The 20,290-nt window shown below is 35.8% G+C and overlaps 2 protein-coding genes across 2 annotated transcripts; one reads left to right on the plus strand and one right to left on the minus strand.

The window, feature by feature from the left end:
* Positions 1–269: 269 nt before the first annotated feature.
* On the minus strand, positions 270–6,885 carry ND-42 (NADH dehydrogenase (ubiquinone) subunit ND-42). The gene is made up of 6 exons (XM_090156433.1): positions 6,223–6,885; positions 6,070–6,156; positions 5,892–6,013; positions 5,742–5,830; positions 5,392–5,671; positions 270–2,186 (listed from the first exon to the last, which is right to left on the minus strand). Exons 1-6 carry the CDS (start codon positions 6,770–6,772, stop codon positions 2,076–2,078), a joined length of 1,239 nt encoding a protein of 412 aa, XP_090012559.1. The 5' UTR covers positions 6,773–6,885; the 3' UTR covers positions 270–2,075.
* Positions 6,886–16,627: 9,742 nt separating this feature from the next.
* Positions 16,628–19,308, plus strand: GPHR (Golgi pH regulator). Its single transcript, XM_090156247.1, has 12 exons — positions 16,628–17,299; positions 17,360–17,463; positions 17,519–17,625; positions 17,689–17,793; positions 17,851–18,052; positions 18,123–18,244; positions 18,314–18,402; positions 18,467–18,559; positions 18,625–18,720; positions 18,778–18,867; positions 18,936–19,060; positions 19,118–19,308. Exons 1-12 carry the CDS (start codon positions 17,198–17,200, stop codon positions 19,266–19,268), a joined length of 1,386 nt encoding a protein of 461 aa, XP_090012373.1. The 5' UTR covers positions 16,628–17,197; the 3' UTR covers positions 19,269–19,308.
* Positions 19,309–20,290: the final 982 nt, after the last annotated feature.

Raw genomic sequence — 20,290 nt, forward strand, 5'->3', positions numbered from 1 at the left:
AGTGAAACTTAATAATCATGTTAGATCAGCTAAGTTGCTTTGGCATGATAAAAAATAAATACACCTTTGATTTAAGCTAATATAATTTATATTTATATAGTACTATTGACTAAAATATTAAAAGGGTTACAAATAAAGAGCTAAATAACAATGTAATTTTCGAATATTTTAATTGACTCTTTTCTACATTTCGATTTAACAAATGTATAAATAACATCGTTAAAACACACTTTTCCGTTTCATTGATTCGATGTGTAGTTTTGCTAAATTGGCCAATCGTTCTTTCCCAGTAGAATTTCGTAAGTAAGTTTTAATTATCTTTAGCGCAGAAAAAGAGCGTTCTCCAGGCGCGGCAATACTGACAGCATATGTAACATAATTACTCATAAGTATGCTACTAGCTCTATTCCTTCACTAAAGGTTTATTTAACAGATATAACGTCATCTGTACCCTACGTAATATTTGACGTAATCGAATCTCAAATGCCGATTATGCCGTCGCACAATTAGCTCTACGTCTGATAAACCAACGACCATAGTCCTAGTCGATAATTCAAAATAACGGTCAAAAATGCCGCCGATCAGTTTTGTAAAATACTTTCAGCGGCGTAATCGTCGGCCATTTTCGGTATGGAGATACAGGCCGGAAGGCAGGCAAGGCTGCCAGATTTTGATAGATCGAAAACGGCCAACTCTCTCAAATGTTTTCGTTTTCAAAACGAAAATTTTGCGGCGTAGCTGATTATTAAGACTATTATTTTAGTAAACCAACCGGTTTGAACAACCAAGGCTTAGGAACTAAGACGAACTACAATATAGTGTGATTAATTTTCAAATTAATGAAGTTCTCGGAGTATCACTTTCTAAAATAAATTTGCATTGTCACATAAAAGAAGCAGGTTTATTGGAAAAATTAGTTGAAATTCAGGTTGAGCTTTTCTGGGGCATCTACAAGGTTGGAGTCTTTGCAGATTCTTTTGAGCCTAGACCTAACAACTCTTCTAGGCTTGATATGGGTTTTAAATTTTTATAAAATCCCACTTCGACGACTTGTTCCATTTTCGGAAAGCGATCACTTATTGGTCATTTTCCCCAACCTTTCATTTTTCTAAACTACTCATTACTACTTATTGCATGGAAGGGCTCAAGAAATATGGGTTAAAAGCTCAAATATTCAACCAGCAGTAGATTCCTAAAAGACTGGTTCAGATCGACTGGCGTTTGAGTCTGTAGATAGACGGCTAAGAGAAATACAAGAAATTTTTATCTTTAAATTTAATAATTAAAATCGTATCAATAAATTAAAATGGCTTGTATTTGTCTTCAAATTCATTTTACTTCTAAAAGGTCATTCAAGATTTAAGGCTGTGTCCGGTGTTTTGGGGTAGTTTTTTGGGAGCACATATCTCTGAAGCGAAGCACTTTAGGACCCATGTTTATTAGACATTTTTTACTCATAGAGACCCATAGAACGCATATAGAAAGTTTCGGTACTCTTATCCGTAACACCCTGTATAGCATGGACTAATTAAATAGTATTTGTACATAGCGTGGCTCAGCTGAAAATGACGTAGAGTAGTATTTTTTTTATTGTGATTCACTGGTAAATGGAACACTTTTTAATATAATAATGTGGTAGGGCACACGACGACGGGAAGGCACACTACTTTATTTTAAGTATGATCTTTGGATATGGAGCTTCTCCGGATTTTGGTTTTTCGGCTAAAATGAGGCCCCTAAAAATCTAACCAATTTGGGCCAAAATCTGTATTATTTTCTACATTCGGGACTGTTTATGACATACAAGGTAAGAAAATGAAAATAAGCATTTATCAACACCATATTTTAGGAACTTTTTTGGTCCTTTCAAATGTGCACATTCATAATTTCATAAGTCCCTGCATGTCAATAGAATGTTATTTGGATACTTCTCCCTCAAAGCTGGCTTCCTTATTAACATTTGGTAACACCGATTTCAAATAGACACATTGTAATTAAAGTACTACAAACACAATTCCAATAACTATAATTTATACGACCATTCTAATTACAAGAATCTTTTACTTTTCATTTAACTAGTAATACCTCATTTTTTGGTCATCCCAATAATTGCTTTTCAATTTAAATAACACATTTTTATCTCCAAAAAAGCTATTGAATCCAGTTGCGTAACGTAATTCAGGGACCTGAAGGGACAAGTATATATTATTGAGTAAAAATATAAAAAAAAGGAAATCTTTAGGCATGTGCGAGTACTCAATCGAGCTTCGAGCCGAGTACATCGAAAAGCTTTAGTTGTAAAGCTTGAAAATGGTTCAAGCCTCAAATCGGGGCCTAGGCTTAACTTTCGAGCACTCAAATATGACGGCTTTTAAAATTCATTTTGCGCGTGAAAATACTTCTACATGTTATGGTCAAAAAGCACGCAAAGAAGGCTGTGTGCCCAAGACATGTACCTGTAGTGTCGCGCCCTAAAACGTCATTTCAAAATCCGTTAATTATTCTTTAATTTCTTACCAAGGCACTTCTCGCGACCTTTTAAAAATGGCGGGAAAAGCTATTAAAAAATTCCCTTTAGTCCCGCCTTAAGATCTCTTATTGGGTGAGGTACAAGTCCTAGTTGTTTCTGATTGGTCACTGATTTTAAATGTACAAAACGAAACCAAAACCATAAGTTACATAACCTAGGGCACAGCCAACTTTGATCTCTCGCGCTACAGCGGCCATCTCATTCGTTGACGTTTCTGTGTTAACCTATGAGCAAAAGATGTATATGACGTGAGAGCCCCTAGCGGATTATTATTTTTAGAGTAGTTTTTACATTGAAGTCAATATAACATCCGAGCGTGGCGCTGAACTCCTACACGTTATAGTACAGTTTATAGGGAGAAAATCCTTGCTCGCGGAATTTCGAGGAATGTTTTGGCCGCTGTAGCGCGAACAGCGCGTGATCAAAGTTGGCCGTGCCTAGGGTGACTCTGTTTCCCGGTCTACATAGTACTTCCCCCTAAAATTTATTACATAACGTTGTATATTACTTTTTCCTGTTTACGTTTTCCTGGTTAATTTTCCATTACCATTACCTTTTATTTTTATTACTAGTGTATTATTGTATAATTAATGCTGAGCTCCCATTGGAGCCGCCCTGTTACAAAAGGGTGTACTTTGTACGAGCGAATAAAAAACCTTTGAACCTTTGACCTACGTTTATCCATAGAAATCTCATAGGTAACTAGAATGCTGCCGCCTACGGCCGAGCTTGACGCCAGTTCGCCTTGAACCTTCAGCCAATGAGAGGCCGTAGAGTGGTTCCGCCAAGGAGGATAATAATCCTCGTTGGATCCGCTACTATAGCAGGAGATAGGTGACGTCATTCTCTCTAGTGACATTAAATTCTTGGCAGAACCACTCTTTGAGCTCTGATTGGCTGAGATCTGGCAATCGTCTGCCACGGCGTTTGGCCCATTTGCCAGTTACACGGCAGCATTCTAGTTACCTATGAGATTTCTATGCGTTTATCGCATAGAGATAGAAAAGAAATAGAGGCACTATTTTATCTGGCGAAGTTGACCGCGAGTGCCGACCCCATTTTCGCCAATGTAGGGAGCCATGAGATGGGCAGATTACGTGCCGCCATCGACGCGCGGTGAAATGAAAATATGAAATACATTATGCCTTTTGGAAAATAAACTGTCATTTGATGTAAACAAAGGAAGGATAGATGGCGTTGCAAATTCTGCCTATCTCCGCTTTCATACATGTGTGGGGGGGGGGATTAATTTTCCTGGTCAAAAACAGGGGTGCTTTAACGCGGTAATCTTCCCTCTATTTCTTTTCTATCTCTTTGGTTTATCGTCAGTTGTTTGGCAGTTCATCAGTCCCCTAATTACTTTTTATAATAGTCTTAGTCGATAATTCAAAATAACGATCAGTTTAGTAAAATATTTTCGGCGGCGTAATCGTTGGCCATTTTCGGTATGGAGATACAGGCTGGAAGGCAGGCAAGGCTGCCAGATTTCGATAGACCGAAAACGGCCAACTCTCTCAAATGTTTTCGTTTTCAAAACGAAAATTTTGCGGCGTAGCTATCGACTAAGACTATACCTATTATGGCCAGTTATTAATTTAGACTTCACAAATATGGCTGCAAATAAACGTAAAAGTTCTGGTCAGAATCAGAGGCATGGTGCTCAGGGCCGCCTTATCCATAAGGCAAATTAGGCAAAGTGCCTATGGCCTACGAAACTTTTACGAGACATTAGTGCCTACGATTCTATATAAAAGGACCTAAAAAGGTCCGAAAAGTCAGTAAATGAGAGATTTTTGCCTAAGGCCTACGGAAAGGTTAAAACGGCCCAGATGGCGCTGCAATGGCTCACTAACTTCATCTCAGATAGGCGTCACTCTGTTGTCCTTCAAGGAAGGCGCATAACCGCTTCACCAAATTGACAAAAGGACTAGCCACTACCGCCTTGGCCTTGATGCCCCGCTACTTCGCCTCACAATTAATGACATTGTGCATATCTGGAGCATGTGGTCTGGTAAATCTGCACTCACCGCCTCTACTCTCTTCCAGTTCCCTACTCTGTGCAAGACCTGGGGCCATTGCGCTAAGATTTTCAAGCCACGTGCCAAAACTAATGCAGCTAGCCTTTAAACACGCTAACGAACCATTACTCTGAACTTTTTACGGGAGGGGAGGAAGACAATTTCCAAATTTTCCCTTTCTGACAGCAGCAGGCGCTAAAGCGTCTAACCAATGAAAAATGTACACGAGAAAATGCAGGACTTTTGATGGTTTGGGTTCTGATTGTGTGGGGTGCTGTGTTTGTTGCTCCTAGCTGCCCTTGATTGTGTAATGCGGTCTAGCTTCCTTAAGCACATCTGTGACTACCTCAGCAACCAACCTGAACTTTATTCTTAACCTGTGTTCATTTAACCGTCTTGTATTTCAGCTCCATCTCTCAATTTTTCCTTTCTTTACCTTTATTTTTGTTTGTTTTTATTTTCATTATTATCTCCATTTTAGTGTCACTACTTTTAGGTTCACTCTTTGTATGCATATATTCTTTTTGTATGTTATGTCATTATAGTACCCTTTAGTCACAATGTTTCCTGTAAGGCTACACACAAGCTATAACTAGCTTCGTAGCCATATTCTATTGGTTCAAATAAATAAATGAAATATTAGAACCTAGTGATAGAGCTAACCCTAATTATTCAAGTACTAGAAACCCTCTTTTTAAGCTAAGCCTAAAAGCTCGCAAAATTTAAAGCTAGGCTCGATACTCGAAAAGTGAAATTTATCATACCCGAACTTGAACTCGAACTCGAAGCCCAAAAATCTAGGCTGGCACATGCCTAGAAATCTTCAAATAGAGAATTACTAACTTGACTAAGAACATTCTCCATTTCTTCAATATCATTTCCAGACCTGAAAATCTCTGGCACACTCAAATCTGGTATTAATAGCTGGTCAAATAGTTTAGTTTTTTCATTGGAAAACAGTCTCCTCAAATTATTCCACTCCCATTTATCAGACTGGCGCCAATCTCGAAGCTTCATATCGTATTTATCATAGTTGTCAAAATCTACTTTTTCAATATCATCAATTACAGTGTCAATATCTCCAAAATTTGTCCAATCGAAGATTAGAACTTCCGAATGAAGGCTGTAATTGAAATATAATTAAAAGATGAAAAAATAAAATTTATTGTACTAGAGTTTAATGGAGCACTAACCTTATTTCTTTTAAAAAGTGCTGTTTGTATTGCCTTTCAATTTCTTTTAAATATTCTTTACTCAAAACCTTGGTGTTCATTTCATGTGGCTTATTTTGAAAGTACAAAGAGGTTTATATGGGAAGTATTTTTTAACAATTATAAACTAACCAAATTTCGTTTTTGAATTCGCTGCATACAAGTGTCAACAGGTACGTCCAAATAAATGACTAAATGGGGTTGTAACAGATCCAAAATTGTGTTCCTTTTCACTTTGTAATACCAATTTTTTGCTAAAATTAAATAGAATTAATGATGACCAACTTTTTTAATTAATTTTTTTTCTTACCAGGTGTACTCATATAACCCATTTTCCACATAGTTTCCATGAAAACAAAATCACTGTAAACTGAACGTTCCAAAACAACGCCTTCACCTATGTAAGAAAAAATCATAAAACATAACTTAAATTGTAAAAGTTCAAAAAGCTTATCATAAATACCAGTGTTTAATAAGTGAGCCAATGCATTTATATATTGTTCGTATCGTAGACCGTACATAAAGTGTTGAAAGTTTGCTACAAGGCGACTGTTAGGATTTTGATAGAATTTTTTCAAGTCGTACGATTTGCAAGATTCTGGCATATGGTTGTCAAGGCTTCGAACATCAAATCCCGTATCAGTTACATAAATACTATCAACTGAGACTTCAGGGAAATATTTCATTTCAAATTCCTCCGCTAATTTCTTAGCTAACTGGGTTTTACCAGAGCCAATATTACCATCTACAACTATTAACCTGGTATTATCATCAAACCTAGACATGGTATTGTCAATAAATCCATGCCAAAAAGTATATTTCTTCTCTTTGTATGGCCACGGTGCAGGTTTTTTAACGGATTTGTCACGAAAGTTTCGCGACTGAATACAACTAATGCTTCTTTTTTGGTCATATGTGTTTGAGACACTCAAGGTACAAGAAACAACTGGCTTTACGTTCGCGATCTTACTACTGCACGAACGAAGGCTGATGCGAGTAATTTGAAAAATCATGTTTGATTTCTATTGCGAATTAATTTTGAAAATATGATTATCTAATAATATAGCGGTTAAAAAGACTTATTATATCACCCAAGGAAGAGAAGTTAAAGGTCACTCCGCCATTATCCTTCTCTAGTACTAATAAGGGTGACGATAAATATTTAATTAAATCCGCTAGATGTCTCTTCCTGGGATCAAAATGAAAAGCGTTATATATATTAAAAAAAACGCGGATAATTCAAATTTCACAAGTGTTGAACAAATATATTGATTAGGATATTTTCGCCTCGCAGAGTCGCAGCAAGAGGGGCCGGGTTCGATCCCGCCAGCTTATGGTACTGGGTGAAAACTCAGAACAACTCCTTCTGCGTTGAGTTTGCAAGTTCTCTCCTCACTGGTTTAAGGGGTTTTCCCCCGACCTCATCGGTTTCCCCTTCCATAAAAACTTGTCGAGGTTAACGGTAGTAGTTAGCGTACGGAACTTTGGCTCGCGTGGCATGCAGGGCTTTCCCCCACCCTCCTACACATTGTAACCCGGCCACCTGATTTAATAGCTTTAAAAGCCGCTTGATGACTTAGGCCTAAGGTGGTGCCTTGGGTATTAGCCTAACTGATTATTATTTATTTTATTATTATTATTATCGTACAAATACTAAAGGTAGTCGTATAAAGAGGTTAGAGGTCTACAGAATCGTTTGAAAAATTCTGATCGAACTTTAGTTATCTCCTACCCAATACCTCTTCCATAAAATGAAAAGTTTTTGGCGGTAAGGAATTATGTTCTGTACATTAAAATCTAGGGTCAAATCTTTCCAGTCTAAAACATAGTCCTTTAAAGTCTTTGGTGTTCTTTTCATACTGCACAGTCTATCTAATTTGATAACGTTATAGACTTATAGTTTGAATTTCCATTAGAATTTTCTCCCATTTGCGATGCAGGTCCTCTCGACATGGTGAGATTAAATCCAAGTTCCATAAACTTATTTATTTCAGGAACTTTAACAATTTGTGGTTGAGGTAATTTTCGTGTAACCTCCTGAGTTAGATGCTGACTGGACTACTGGTTGAGGAACTTCTTGCGGTATGGGTTGACGAATATTTTGTTGTACTAGTTGACGCGTGGGACCTGTTACCCTTGTATCCATACTACTGTCGGATCTACGAGCCGTCGTCCCCTGGTGTGCTTCGGACTACACTACTGCTTTACTCGGACGTAATTGATTTAGGTACCTTTTAAGATTGCCGTTTTTGTGTCAATTTCAAACAACATGTTTCCTATTTTGTGAACGTATCTTGCCCATAATCCACATTTTGCTTTGGCTTTGGCATACCATCAATTCCACCTTCCCTCATGAATGGAAAGGTCTTTGGATGGCATACATCGAAGAACAACTTGTCCATTTGATGCTGGATGGTATGGTGATGATATCATGTGTTTTATTTCATTGTTTGTGGTGAAATCAGAAAATTATTTACTTGAAAAACCAGGGCCATTTTCCGTGATCAATGTGGGCATAATTTCATGTCGTGCAATCATATATAACACAATTACTCATAAATGTGCTTCTGTGTAACATTTTAACACTTTGTTTTACTTGAGCTCCAAGACAATTGTTTAGATTGGTTGCACAATATGCACTTGTGAAACTTGCCACTTTTTTTGTTTATAAAAAGTCAGCGTTCAGCAGATTATCTCCGTCGCCATTGTTACGTAATAATGTTGTATATTTTAATGAAGTCTAGGGTCTTGAATTTACTAAAATAATAATTTTCATACTGAAGAATTTTGAAATGTAAAAAGTTAGTTCCTACACACTGGAGCCCAGGATCGAGAATCGCTTAATCTTTTTCATTTTTGAGCTCTCACCTGCTCGTACTGGTGTATTCAAATTAACACTACAATCCTCAAAACTCAAACTATCATGTGGCCCTTTAAGTCACACGTGCAAAGGAGTTAATGACGATTCTGACTTTCAAGGAAATAATTCTTAAAGGGGAACGGTCAAGCTTTAACCAGTTAGATAGCCCTATAGCCCATTAAAAACTAAAATTTATGGCGAAAACCACATAAAAAAATATTGAGTGGTTAATTTTTAATAACATAAAGAAATTTCGGGAAATCGAAAAGCGCGCGTCCACCGTGACACCTGGTGAGAAGTCATTGAGACAGAAAAACCACGTAAAAGCGAAAATTTTGTTTTGCACGAGCGGCGCGTTCCAGTTATAAGAGACCTAAGCCTAAATTGCGCGATTTTAAAAGTTAGGATAGTTCGCAAATCACTCATACGGGGTTAGGGGCGCTGGCGGCAGCCCCTAAGATGGCGGCGAAAATTCAAACCCAAACACCTGGCGTTATTTTTCGTTTCAACTTTTTGGGCCAAAAGCTATTTTTTCAAGACAAAATAAGTTACGTGTTAGTATATTGAACGTCTTGTTAATCTTTTGATATGGAAATAAGGCCATATTTGGAAAAGCTTGGCTGTTCCCCTTTAATAAATTTAACGTGCCTCAAACTTAATTTCAGATTTTTAACATTCACTTCAGGCAATAGTGAAAAAACTCAGGATTTAAAAGGCTCGAATCTCTAGCTCAGACTGCTCAAATGGTCAATGTATGAGAATCATTTTGGCCTGCAGGCTGCCAACAAGCAGTTTTCATCAACACTCACCATCCTGCTCTTTAACGAAAAATTGTTGGTGCATAGACTATTGAGAAAATAGCTTATGAATTAAGGGTTAGCAGACAATTTTTCGATTAATATCCTACTCATAGACGAAATACATGTATTTTGAAACTAGCTTTTTTTGCGCCCTGTGCAAAGTTTATTTTTTGGGTAAATTACTAAGAACACAGAACGAATTGCGCAGGGAAAATAATTAAGTTTGTGGGCGTGGTGTTCGACGGTGAGAATAATGGTGGCTCTATGCATACAAATTTTAAATTGTTATGTCATTTTTAACCGAGCTCCTGGTCATTTGGCGTCTTTAAATTCAAATTATAGAGGTACATTTCCATTTACTAATTTCATTGCCCTTTTTGGATATTTACTGAATTTAGTAAATATTTGAAGTTTATTGGCCGAGTGAGCGAAGCGAGCGATGTGTTAGGCTTAAATACAATTCATAAAAAAAAATTGGTATAAATTCAGTAACTCCACTTGAGTATTTTCGCACTTTTTCAGAACTTTTTCCAAAGGGAAACCCGAGGAGCAGATAACTTCCTTGATTATTAGGACACCCTCACATTACTAAATCATGATTAAATATAGTTAAAATCAAATCTTTAGCTTTGGCTGTACAAAAAATAACAATTATTACTACATTATTAAATTTTGAATCATGATTATTAGGACACCCTGCAAAAGAGTGACCTGCATCTCGGGAAACCTCTATAATTCAAACGACAACGTTCCACTTTAATAGCCGCCGACAGTTCTATTAATTTAGTTTGCTTAAAATTCATTGAAATTTTTATCATAGGAAAAATCTAAGGAGACCATCAGCCGTGTAGAAACTGAATTTTACAGATTTAGTTATGAATGTCGTGAGGGTTCATGGGGGCCCATAAACGAGGTGAAAAACAAATACGTTAAATTATTTTGCCGAAGCTGTGGTGGGGTCTGTTGTAATTATTATCATTATTATTTATTACTCAAATTATATTACTATTATTTTAGTGAGGAGTAACTGTTTCTTTATAAACATTTTCTACATGCAGCCACTAGCTAGTAGTATACTTATATATCTTTTTGTGTCCTTCTTACTCCCTCACGCCATCTCTTGGGCGTGATTACAATTATAGCCTATGATAAGTATTCAACAGGGCCGAGATTATTTGTAAATAAGTAGGCACCCTCATTTTTATTATTCTTAAAGCTTAATGGCGAGCCACCGTCTACATTTCAATTTCTTTGTCCATTAGAAAAATGTCAATTATTTTGAAAAGTTTTAAAATGGTAGTTTAATTTTTTTGGCCACCTTTCAAATTACAAATTAAAGGGAATATAAGCTCTGGTATTTCTGTCGCCCTCCGAGGGTTCCAATATTGTCCGCTGCCTCCCATAGCTTTTCACACTTGCGGCGCTGATAATCGCTGATTGTGAAGGGAATAAACGAAATTGATGGGGTCTTCCATAAAGAATGCGTTGGAGGTTCTATTCCCATTAAGGAAGACCCCTTCAGTTTTTCAAATTAAACTGTACAATGGCGCCAAATACCTGAGGTTATATTCCCTTTAACCAGAAACAACTAAGAGTATGAGGAATCAATTACGAAATACGGAAGTTACGTAAAATTGTGATTATTTAGAATCTGAGCACAATCTTGAAATCAAGCAGAATCAAAGGTTTTTTTTGAAGGAATCCACATAATCAATTTGGAATTAAATGGAATAAATTATTTTTGGAATCAACGAGAATCAAGTTAATCAACTCTAAGATTCCTTGATTCCGAATCTTGTACGCTTTTTTCTTAAGTGGCGGACCCCTCGGATTACCCCCCCCCCCCCCCCCCAATCGTGCCAGGGTTTGATAATTATTATTTAAAACTCTTTTCAATCACACCGGTAAGTGGACAGCTAGGAGCAACAAACACAGTACCCCACACAAGGAAAATGCAACCCATCAGAAGTCGTGCATTTTATTTTGTACATTTTGCATTGGTTAGACCATGGACAGTAAATTAAGAGGACAGGTTTTCGAAACCCTTCCACAGTGCATTTTATTTCTCCCCGCGTATCAATCAGCTCGACAGCCTCCGAGGTAGTCTTGCAAGGTCGTTTGTACCACGTGATCTTAAAATTTCAAAATGGCAATCTAATGCGGTTGATATTGTTACGTAATTTTGGTTTTTTAATTCAATAAAAACTATCAACTGATATTTAGTATATCATATCAAGAATGTATTTATTTATACCTAGGGAGAATTTCTATGTCGAGACAGTTTTTAGCCTTTCCCCCCAGTACGCTCCTCCGCTTAAAATAAAACGAATAGTCCCGGTATTTCATTGGCTGCTTAAAATTTACGTCACCTAACGCGATGGAAATCAAACGCCGGTGACGTTTTGTCTTTCCCCCCGCGCGAGACGGGGGAAAGGCGTTCAACGTGCCCGGTGATTGTCGCAACATAATCATTCTTCCTAATAATAAATAAATACATTCTTGATCATATTTAATCTATAAAAACGTGAAAAAATACCTTTTAGCGTAAAAATGTACTTCGTGTTTATCTTTTTTCTTTTTTCGAACAGTATCGTCCACTCTTAGCGATACTTGTTTTTTTTTCAAATAACCTTGGCCGACTCCCTTAGTGTGATTGGTTTACGGGGGGCTAAAAACCAGGCTTTTTACCGATCCTCTAAAATCTACTATCCATGGTTAGACGGTTTAGCACTGCCGTCGGAAGGGGAAAATTCCGATATTGTTTTCCCCCTTTCCATAAAACGCTTAACGCTCAGTGTAAAGGTTCGCCCATTGAACTTTGTACACAACACTGCGTTAATGTGTTTAAAGGCTAGCTAGTAGCTGCGTTCTTGTGTTTGTTCGTCATAGGTGGACAGTAACTTCTAGGTATTTTCTTATGGTCAGATTTACTTGGCATTTTCCTACCAAACTAAAAATGAATATTCTCCAATTTGCGGCATAAATTTCCCTACGTTTTGACATTGGAAGTTATGAAATCTTTCTTCTCATTTAATTTTAAATAACATATGTTCCAGATTTTGTTATACTAATTATAGCGACAAGCTAGTTGCCCATAGCTTTGCCTACATTTTTAACTTCTTATCAAGGCCTGTGCGCGCCTCCTATTTTCGATTTTTATCTGACAATTTAAATTTCCCTATTTTCTTGCCATGAGTTAGACGTGTGACGTCACGCCAATTTGAAATTCTTAAACCTTTTTGTAGATATACCTGTTGTCATTTGCTATTTAAATAACCCAGGTTTAAAATCTTCCCTGGTTTTTTTAGGGCCCATAATGATTTAAAAAGTTTATAGCATTAATCTAATTTCCGTACGTTTTATCGCTTACATGAGATTACCAACAAAATGGCTACCTATTTAGTGGCTAGGCACGAAATGGTTTGAATTTTTTATCTCCCCTCCTGGTTTCATGGAGACCATAGGCCCCTTCCTTAGGTGCTAACTATGTATTTTAATAGTTTTCATCTGTGCTTTTAAAATGTGGGGTGACTAGAAACATTGAGCCCCCAATGCAAAATACAATTGTTTATTTAATTTTATCTACCTGGGCCCCAGATCATTGCAGGTACTGTATCTAGCATAACAAAAATTAAATTCCCACTTTGATTTTTGCCACTGCTATGATTATTCAATTCTATGTCGAGTTCGGCGTTTGGATAAAAATTAACCAAGTATTTTATTTTTATCCATAACCTACAATTATCCAAAAATATAAATTATTTTTTGAATGTTAAATCGTTGTTTATCCATCGATAATATCCACAAATAAACAGTTAACCAAAATATTTACGATTAATCAAAATTTTGTCAGTTAATTTATCTGTTACATAGAGCTGTAATTCTAAGTGCTTTATCAAAATCAAGCAAAAGATTGGAATATTTTCAACATTTAATGCTTTGCATGTAGTTAAATAAACATCATAAAGGAAATACAGTTTAGGTGTTCAACATCTTATTGCCATAGTAAACTGTAAAATAAATATAAAATTTAAAAATCCATCTGAAATAATATAAACAAAATGTTATTTTACGCACCTTAATGGAGAGAGTTCAGGCATACCAGGATCAGCACCTTTTTTGAACCCTAATAAAATTAAAACAAAAATTATGTTAAGGCTTAGTACTGTTGGAAACAATTTTATGGGTTCAAGTTCTTACCTAGGTAAAGTACCGCTGGAATAAATCCCCAGTGGAAAACTTCTTTTGTAAGACATAAAACTGCCGCTAGCCGTTGTTTAGCTTCAGGAGACATTTTATAATACTTTTATAATTTTAAATTCTTTAAAATTGAAAGAACGATAAATACCTAAACGTGAGAGATATTGCAGACGACGTTACTTTTCTAGACTCGAGATATATGGTGCATGCAGCATGTGGTACTCCTTAGACACCATTAAACAAAATATCAAAGCCAAGTGACTCAGATCAAAGATAATTTAAACTCGTACCCTAGATTCGAATACTGAGAGCTTTCCCATTGACGGTTTTGTTACGAAGCGTTTACCCTTTGACCTCAGAAAAATCGGGCTCCATCGGTTGCGGTAAGGCGCAAACCATGGAGCGAATTATTTCTGAGTTTCTGCGGGAAGTAAGTAAACGCTATCAGCCACGCGCGAGAGAGTGATTTCAAATCTAGGGTACGGGTTTAAATTATCTTTGCTCAGATCACGGACTATATTATACCTAAAGTCCGTGTTAAGATTTCTATGGTCATTACGGAACGCTTTTCGGGGGTTGGGCTTATCCCCTTCCTTTGGAAACACCCTGAACTGTCTATTATCGTTCTCCGCTCTTCCGGAAGGTAGCTCCCGCCCGGGATACTTCCGCCTGCTGTCGGGATTTTTGCGATCCCTTCAGCGCTTCTAACGTTGGTGCCGCTATTGTCTGTGACGTTTATTTGTTGTATTGGTGTCTAAGGCGCTAGCCGACACCATATCGTGTGACTAAAAAAAAAAACAACTCCAGGGCTATTCCTCTATGAATAATTGAAGCAAAGATAATATAACTACTGCCCTAGATTCGAAATTACGGCGTTTCTCGATAGCTCGTTTTCTCGTGAGGCTTTTACTGAGTTCGCGCCGGAAGTCGGGAAAATCGGGCTCCATAGCAGGGTGAGAAATAAGGAATTTCAATAGATAACCCAAGATTATATTACTCACCTTTAGTTTTCTTTCGTTTAGAAACATTTTTGGAGCTACAGGCATGATCCATTATTGTTTTAAAACAATATAATGCAAAAATATCTGATATCTGGTATCTTGAAAACCGCAAGTCAAAAACCACGGTGCAATTTTCACTAAAACTTTACGTTTTAACTAGATGTCGGTAGCCCTGCCAGCTCCATGGAGGCAGTTTTTTTCAACTTCCTCCGGGAACTCAGTAAGAGCATGCACGATTTACAAACCTTGGTAAGAGCCTGCGTTTACGTGCAAGGAGATTGATTTCGAATCTAGGGTGCGTAGTTATATACATTGAGTTGGGAATATTAATCTAGAGATCCAATCAAACCTGCTCCCCGCGAAACAAGTTTTTGAAAATTACGAATGTGCCGTCTCCTCTAAAATGACGATGAAACGTTATCATATGACCCGTGGCGCCATCCATTATTTTTGAAGAAAAAAATCATTTGACCGGAAAATGCGTCTTATTTGAACGAACCATTGAGAGATAGACGGCGCCACGGGTAGAATGATAAAGTTTTCTTGTCATTTGGGCATTTGGGAGCAGACGGGAGTATTCTGTTTTTTTTTTTTTTTTTTTTTTTTAAACTTGTTTCGGGAAGTACTGAGAAATCCGATGTTTTGATTGGACCTCTAGATTAATATTCCCAACTCAATGGTTATATCTTGGTCTAAGGTTATATTATCTTTGGTCAAAGTTAGCCGTGTTTTCCAAAAAAATATAGGAATATAGCTGAGAAACGTTTAATAACAACGAATAAAACAATTTCGTATTACACTGTTTCTTAAAATAATCAATAATAATAATAATTTAAAAATTTTGCAAAATTTGATCAATTATTTTACCAATTTGGAAAATAATTTAAAAAAAAAGCAATTTTTCTATATAAATAAATTTCCATCAATTCCTATCAATTTTGATCGTTTTGGATCGAAACTATTGATTTTGATAATTTTGTTCAGTGTTATTAACATTTTTCAATTTGGAAAAAAAATATTTCAAACAATTTTGAGATAAATGGTCGAATTTAATTTATTTTTATATAATTTTTACAAAACTTTAAAATTGGGCTAATTTAGATATATTATTTTCCAATTTTGGTCAAGTTTGATCAAATTGACCAAAATAAATACTTTTTTCAAAAAATCGCAATTTATCTATACATTAATCCAATTTTACACAACTTATAAATTTCCGTCATTTCCTATGAATTTTGATCTAAACTGCTGTATTTGATCAATATTTTTCAATTTTATATTTTTTTTCAATTTTGAAAAAAAAAGTATTTTAATAATTTTTGAAATATTTTTTTCAATGTTTGATTTTTTTTATTTCCTTCTCACATTTTTCCAATTTTAGCCATATTGGTTAATTTTCACCCATTTAGTTCAAATTGATCAAAATGTGATCAATTTTGATTTTTTTCGTCAATTTTAATCAATTTTTTACAATTTTGTTATTTAAAATTTTTTAAAATTTTTTCACAGGGGGGGGACCCTCGGAATCGGTCAAAATCCCATGTTATTTTCAATGGGAAAATTTCTATTTTATGTTGTAAAAACATTTTTCGTTGCCATGGCAAAACCGTTGCCCATTGAATAAAATACCTTTAGGATTTTTCAAGTTACATGAAGGTCTACCAATCCCCCGAGTTTGAACAAAATCGGTGAGTAACACCTCGGGTAGTCTCCTTGTAAGTGTCGGTAGCCCTGCCAGCTCCATGGAGGCCATTTTTTCCGACTTCCGCCGGGAACTCAGTAAGAGCAAAGATAATTTAAACTCGTACCCTAGATTCGAAATCACTCTCTCGCGCGTTGCCGATAGCGTTTACCCACTTCCCGTCGGAACTCAGAAAATATTCGCTCCATGGTTTGCGCCTTACCGCAACCACGGCCAACTGCGATCACGCGCTGCGCAGCGCGTGATCGCAGTTGGCCGTGCCACAACCGATGGAGCCCGATTTTTCTGAGGTCACGTGCCGGAAAAGGGTAAACGCTTCGTAACAAAACCGTCAATGGGAAAGATCTCAGTATTCGAATCTAGGGTACGAGTTTAAATTATCTTTGGTAAGAGCGGTACGTAGTCTAGATTATCTTTGGTAAGAGCCTGCGTTTACGTGAAAGTGCTTGATTTCCAATCTAGGGTACGTAGTTATATATTATATATATAGCAAACCTTTGTAATATAGCTTTAGCAGACGAACGTGACAGTTCCGGAGCAGGCTTGGAAATAAGCGGTGGTCACTGGGTCAAAGACCAGTTTATTAATTGCTCGGACCAGTTTTTTTATTCAATAGCTAGGGGTTCACAGGTCCAGTGTCCAGTTTATTAGTTCAAAATTATATACCGTTATTAACCAACTGGTCTACGTGACCACTTAAATAATTCAAGAGTTGGGAGTCACTGGCCAAATAGACCAGTTTAGAAATAAACCTTATTTCCAAGCCTGTTCCGGAGTTTTCAGCGAGATTTTCACAAGTTTAAGAATTTGCCTGTTAAAGAGAATGTTTGGATATTTAAATTTTAAATTAAGACGGTGCTTCGATTAAATTTAAAATGGGTATTGTTGAAGATACAATAATCATATTTGTAAGCCAAGTTTTATTCTTTGCTGGCGGATGGGTGTTCTTCATGAAGAAACTGTTCAAGGATTATGAGGTAGCTTCAATAAAAACTTGCAGTTGTATTTACGTTAATGTTATATTAATTATTAAATAGGTGCATCATCTTTTAGTGCAACTAATATTTTCAGTGACATTCTCCCTGTCATGCTCCATGTTTGAGTTAATCATTTTTGAGATTCTCGGCATTTTAAGCTTAAAGTGAGTAAAACTGAGATAAATCATTGAAAATTCATAATTATATTGTTATTATCAGCTCTAGATACATTCACTGGAAATTGGGACTTTATGCCATACTTTTCATGCTAATTGTTCTTTTACCATTTTACATGGGTTATTTTATCCTTAGTAACATAAGATTTGGTAAGTTTTGATAATAGACTATAGTAATAAAAAATCATTATATTTACCTATATTTCTTAAAAGTTCAAAAACAGATGATTAAACCTTTGACTGTTTTGGCGTGGCTTATTTTCATATACATGTTTTGGAAAATAGGAGATCCATTTCCAATTCTAAGCCCCAAACATGGTAGAAATTTTATTATTTAGTAAGTTAAACCGATTTAGCATCTTTGTATGTTTTTAGGAATTTTGTCAATTGAACAGGGCATCAGCAGAGTTGGCGTTATTGGTGTGACACTTATGGCTTTACTGTCAGGGTTTGGTGCTGTTAACTACCCTTACACATCAATGGCTTATTTTATGAGGCCAGTGATTCCAACTGATATTGTAGCGCTTGAGCGTAAACTAATGCAGACTATGGACATGATTTTAATGAAAAAGAAACGGTTCATAACCATTCTATCTACAATTCGTTTTCTATTTATATTTATATTATTTTTCGCTGTATAATACTAGAATAGCAATAGCTGAACGGGAAATGAAAATGCAACAGATCAATTCTGTTAGAAAACAGTCAACAGGGATTTGGGGAATGATTAAAAGTGTTGCATCTGCTCCAACCGGAGGATCTAGTGAAAGTAAATCAAATTCTATTAATGTTATTTAATATTTTTTCCCATAACTTCTTAACCTTTTAATGGAGGTAGATGTAACGCAATTGAAACAGGAAGTGGCCATTTTAGAAGAATTAAGTCGTCAATTGTTTTTAGAAGATGTAGATATGCACAACATGCAAGTTAGTATAGTTTTCAAGGGTAATTTAATATAATTTACATTTAATTAACTTTTTTTATAACTAGGAACGAATTGAATGGTCCAAAACTTTGAAAGGGAAATATTTTAATTTTATTGGCTATTTTTTCTCCTTGTATTGTATTTGGAAAATATTTATTGTATGTATTTTTACTTAATTTTGCATTTGCATTACAACCTAAACCGATATTTTTATTGTTTTTAGTGTACAGTTAATATTGTATTTGACCGAGTTGGACGAGTTGATCCAGTCACTCGTGGTATAGAAATTGCAGTGAATTATATGGGATTTGACTTTGATGTAAGGTTCTTTACTAACTTGTGAATTTGAATATTGAAAATGAAATTTTTAATTCAGGTTAAATTCTACTCGCAACACGTGTCTTTCATTTTGGTTGGAATTATTGTTGTGACGTCAATTAGGGGTCTACTTATAACTTTAACTAAGGTAATATTAGTGTTTATGTGAATTAGTTTTTATGTATTTTCATGTAATTTTTTTATCATTTAAAAAAGTTTTTCTACGCAATCTCAAGTAGTAAATCTTCAAATATCATTGTCTTGGCCTTGGCTCAAATAATGGGCATGTATTTTGTTTCATCAGTTCTCCTAATGAGAATGAATATGCCTCAAGAATACAGGTACATTTTTTATTCAGAGTTGTTTTATCAACATTCACTATTTGTATTTATTTATAGGTCCATAATAACAGAGGTTCTGGGTGATTTGCAATTTAATTTCTACCATAGGTGGTTTGATGTTATATTTTTAGTAAGCGCTTTATCGAGTATTGGTTTTCTATACTTGGCTCATAAACAGGTACCGGAAAACCAACGAGGTGCCATGTAAAAATATTGAAAATTGTAAAAAATAATTTTTTTCAATTGAAGTTGGCATATTATTACTGCCTTATGAAGTGCAAAAGCATTAAGCAACATGAGAAAACGTGGTCATTTCTATTTTGTTTTTTTAGGCTTTAGAAACATCTAATTAAAATTTTAAGACTCAGACTACCCAGAAGTAAATATATGTTAGTTAACAGCCAGTCATACTTTTTTTGTGAAATCATTCAGAAATGTGCCACTCATGATCAAACAGATAGTGATAAATCTGTGTCTGAAGTACACTTTTGAAACTTGAATTAATTGTTCTTAATGCTTTTGTGCTTTGCAATTTTTGCAAAAGAATCAAATAATACATTTTGAAAAGTAAATTAGAAAGAGAAAGAGAAAGAAACTGAGCAAGAATGTATTTATTTATACTTTTGAACAATGACTGTTGAGACGCTTTTTGGCTAAAAAGTAAGCTCCTTTTCGCCGAAATTTTTTCCTCCCTTTCCAGCTGCCATTGTGCCATTTAGAACTACCCAAAAAATTATTTACTAACTAATAGCCCAAGAGCCCATGACAAAATAAGCATGTGATAAGGTACATGGTGGGTCAATATATTTATAAATTAGGTTAGTGATTTGTAACCAAGAACTGTTTGCCTTACGTATCAAAGTGGGGGCTTTCCGGGAATACGAACCACGTGACGTCACTTCCGGTGACCTTGAAAATTGATATGACCTGATATTGGTATCATTCGATTGGTCTCAACGTGCTCTTACCAAATATCGCTAATTTAACTATCAAATAAGTACCAAGAGGCGTATAAGATTAAAAAACTAATTTTGAGCCCCCCCCCCAATTTACATGTATTAGTCTTATACGCCATTTGGTTCAGATTTGAAGGTTAATTTACGATATTTGGTAAGAGCACGTTGAGACCAATCAAATGATACCAATATCAGGTCATCTCAATTTTCAAGGTCACCGAAAGTAACGTCACGTGGTTCGTATTTCCGGAAAGCCCCCACTTTGACCCGTAAG

This window comes from Leiobunum rupestre, chromosome 8, assembly GCF_980474605.1.
Source record: "Leiobunum rupestre chromosome 8, qqLeiRupe1.1.hap1, whole genome shotgun sequence".
In the NCBI taxonomy this organism is placed as follows: Eukaryota; Metazoa; Arthropoda; class Arachnida; order Opiliones; family Sclerosomatidae; genus Leiobunum; species Leiobunum rupestre.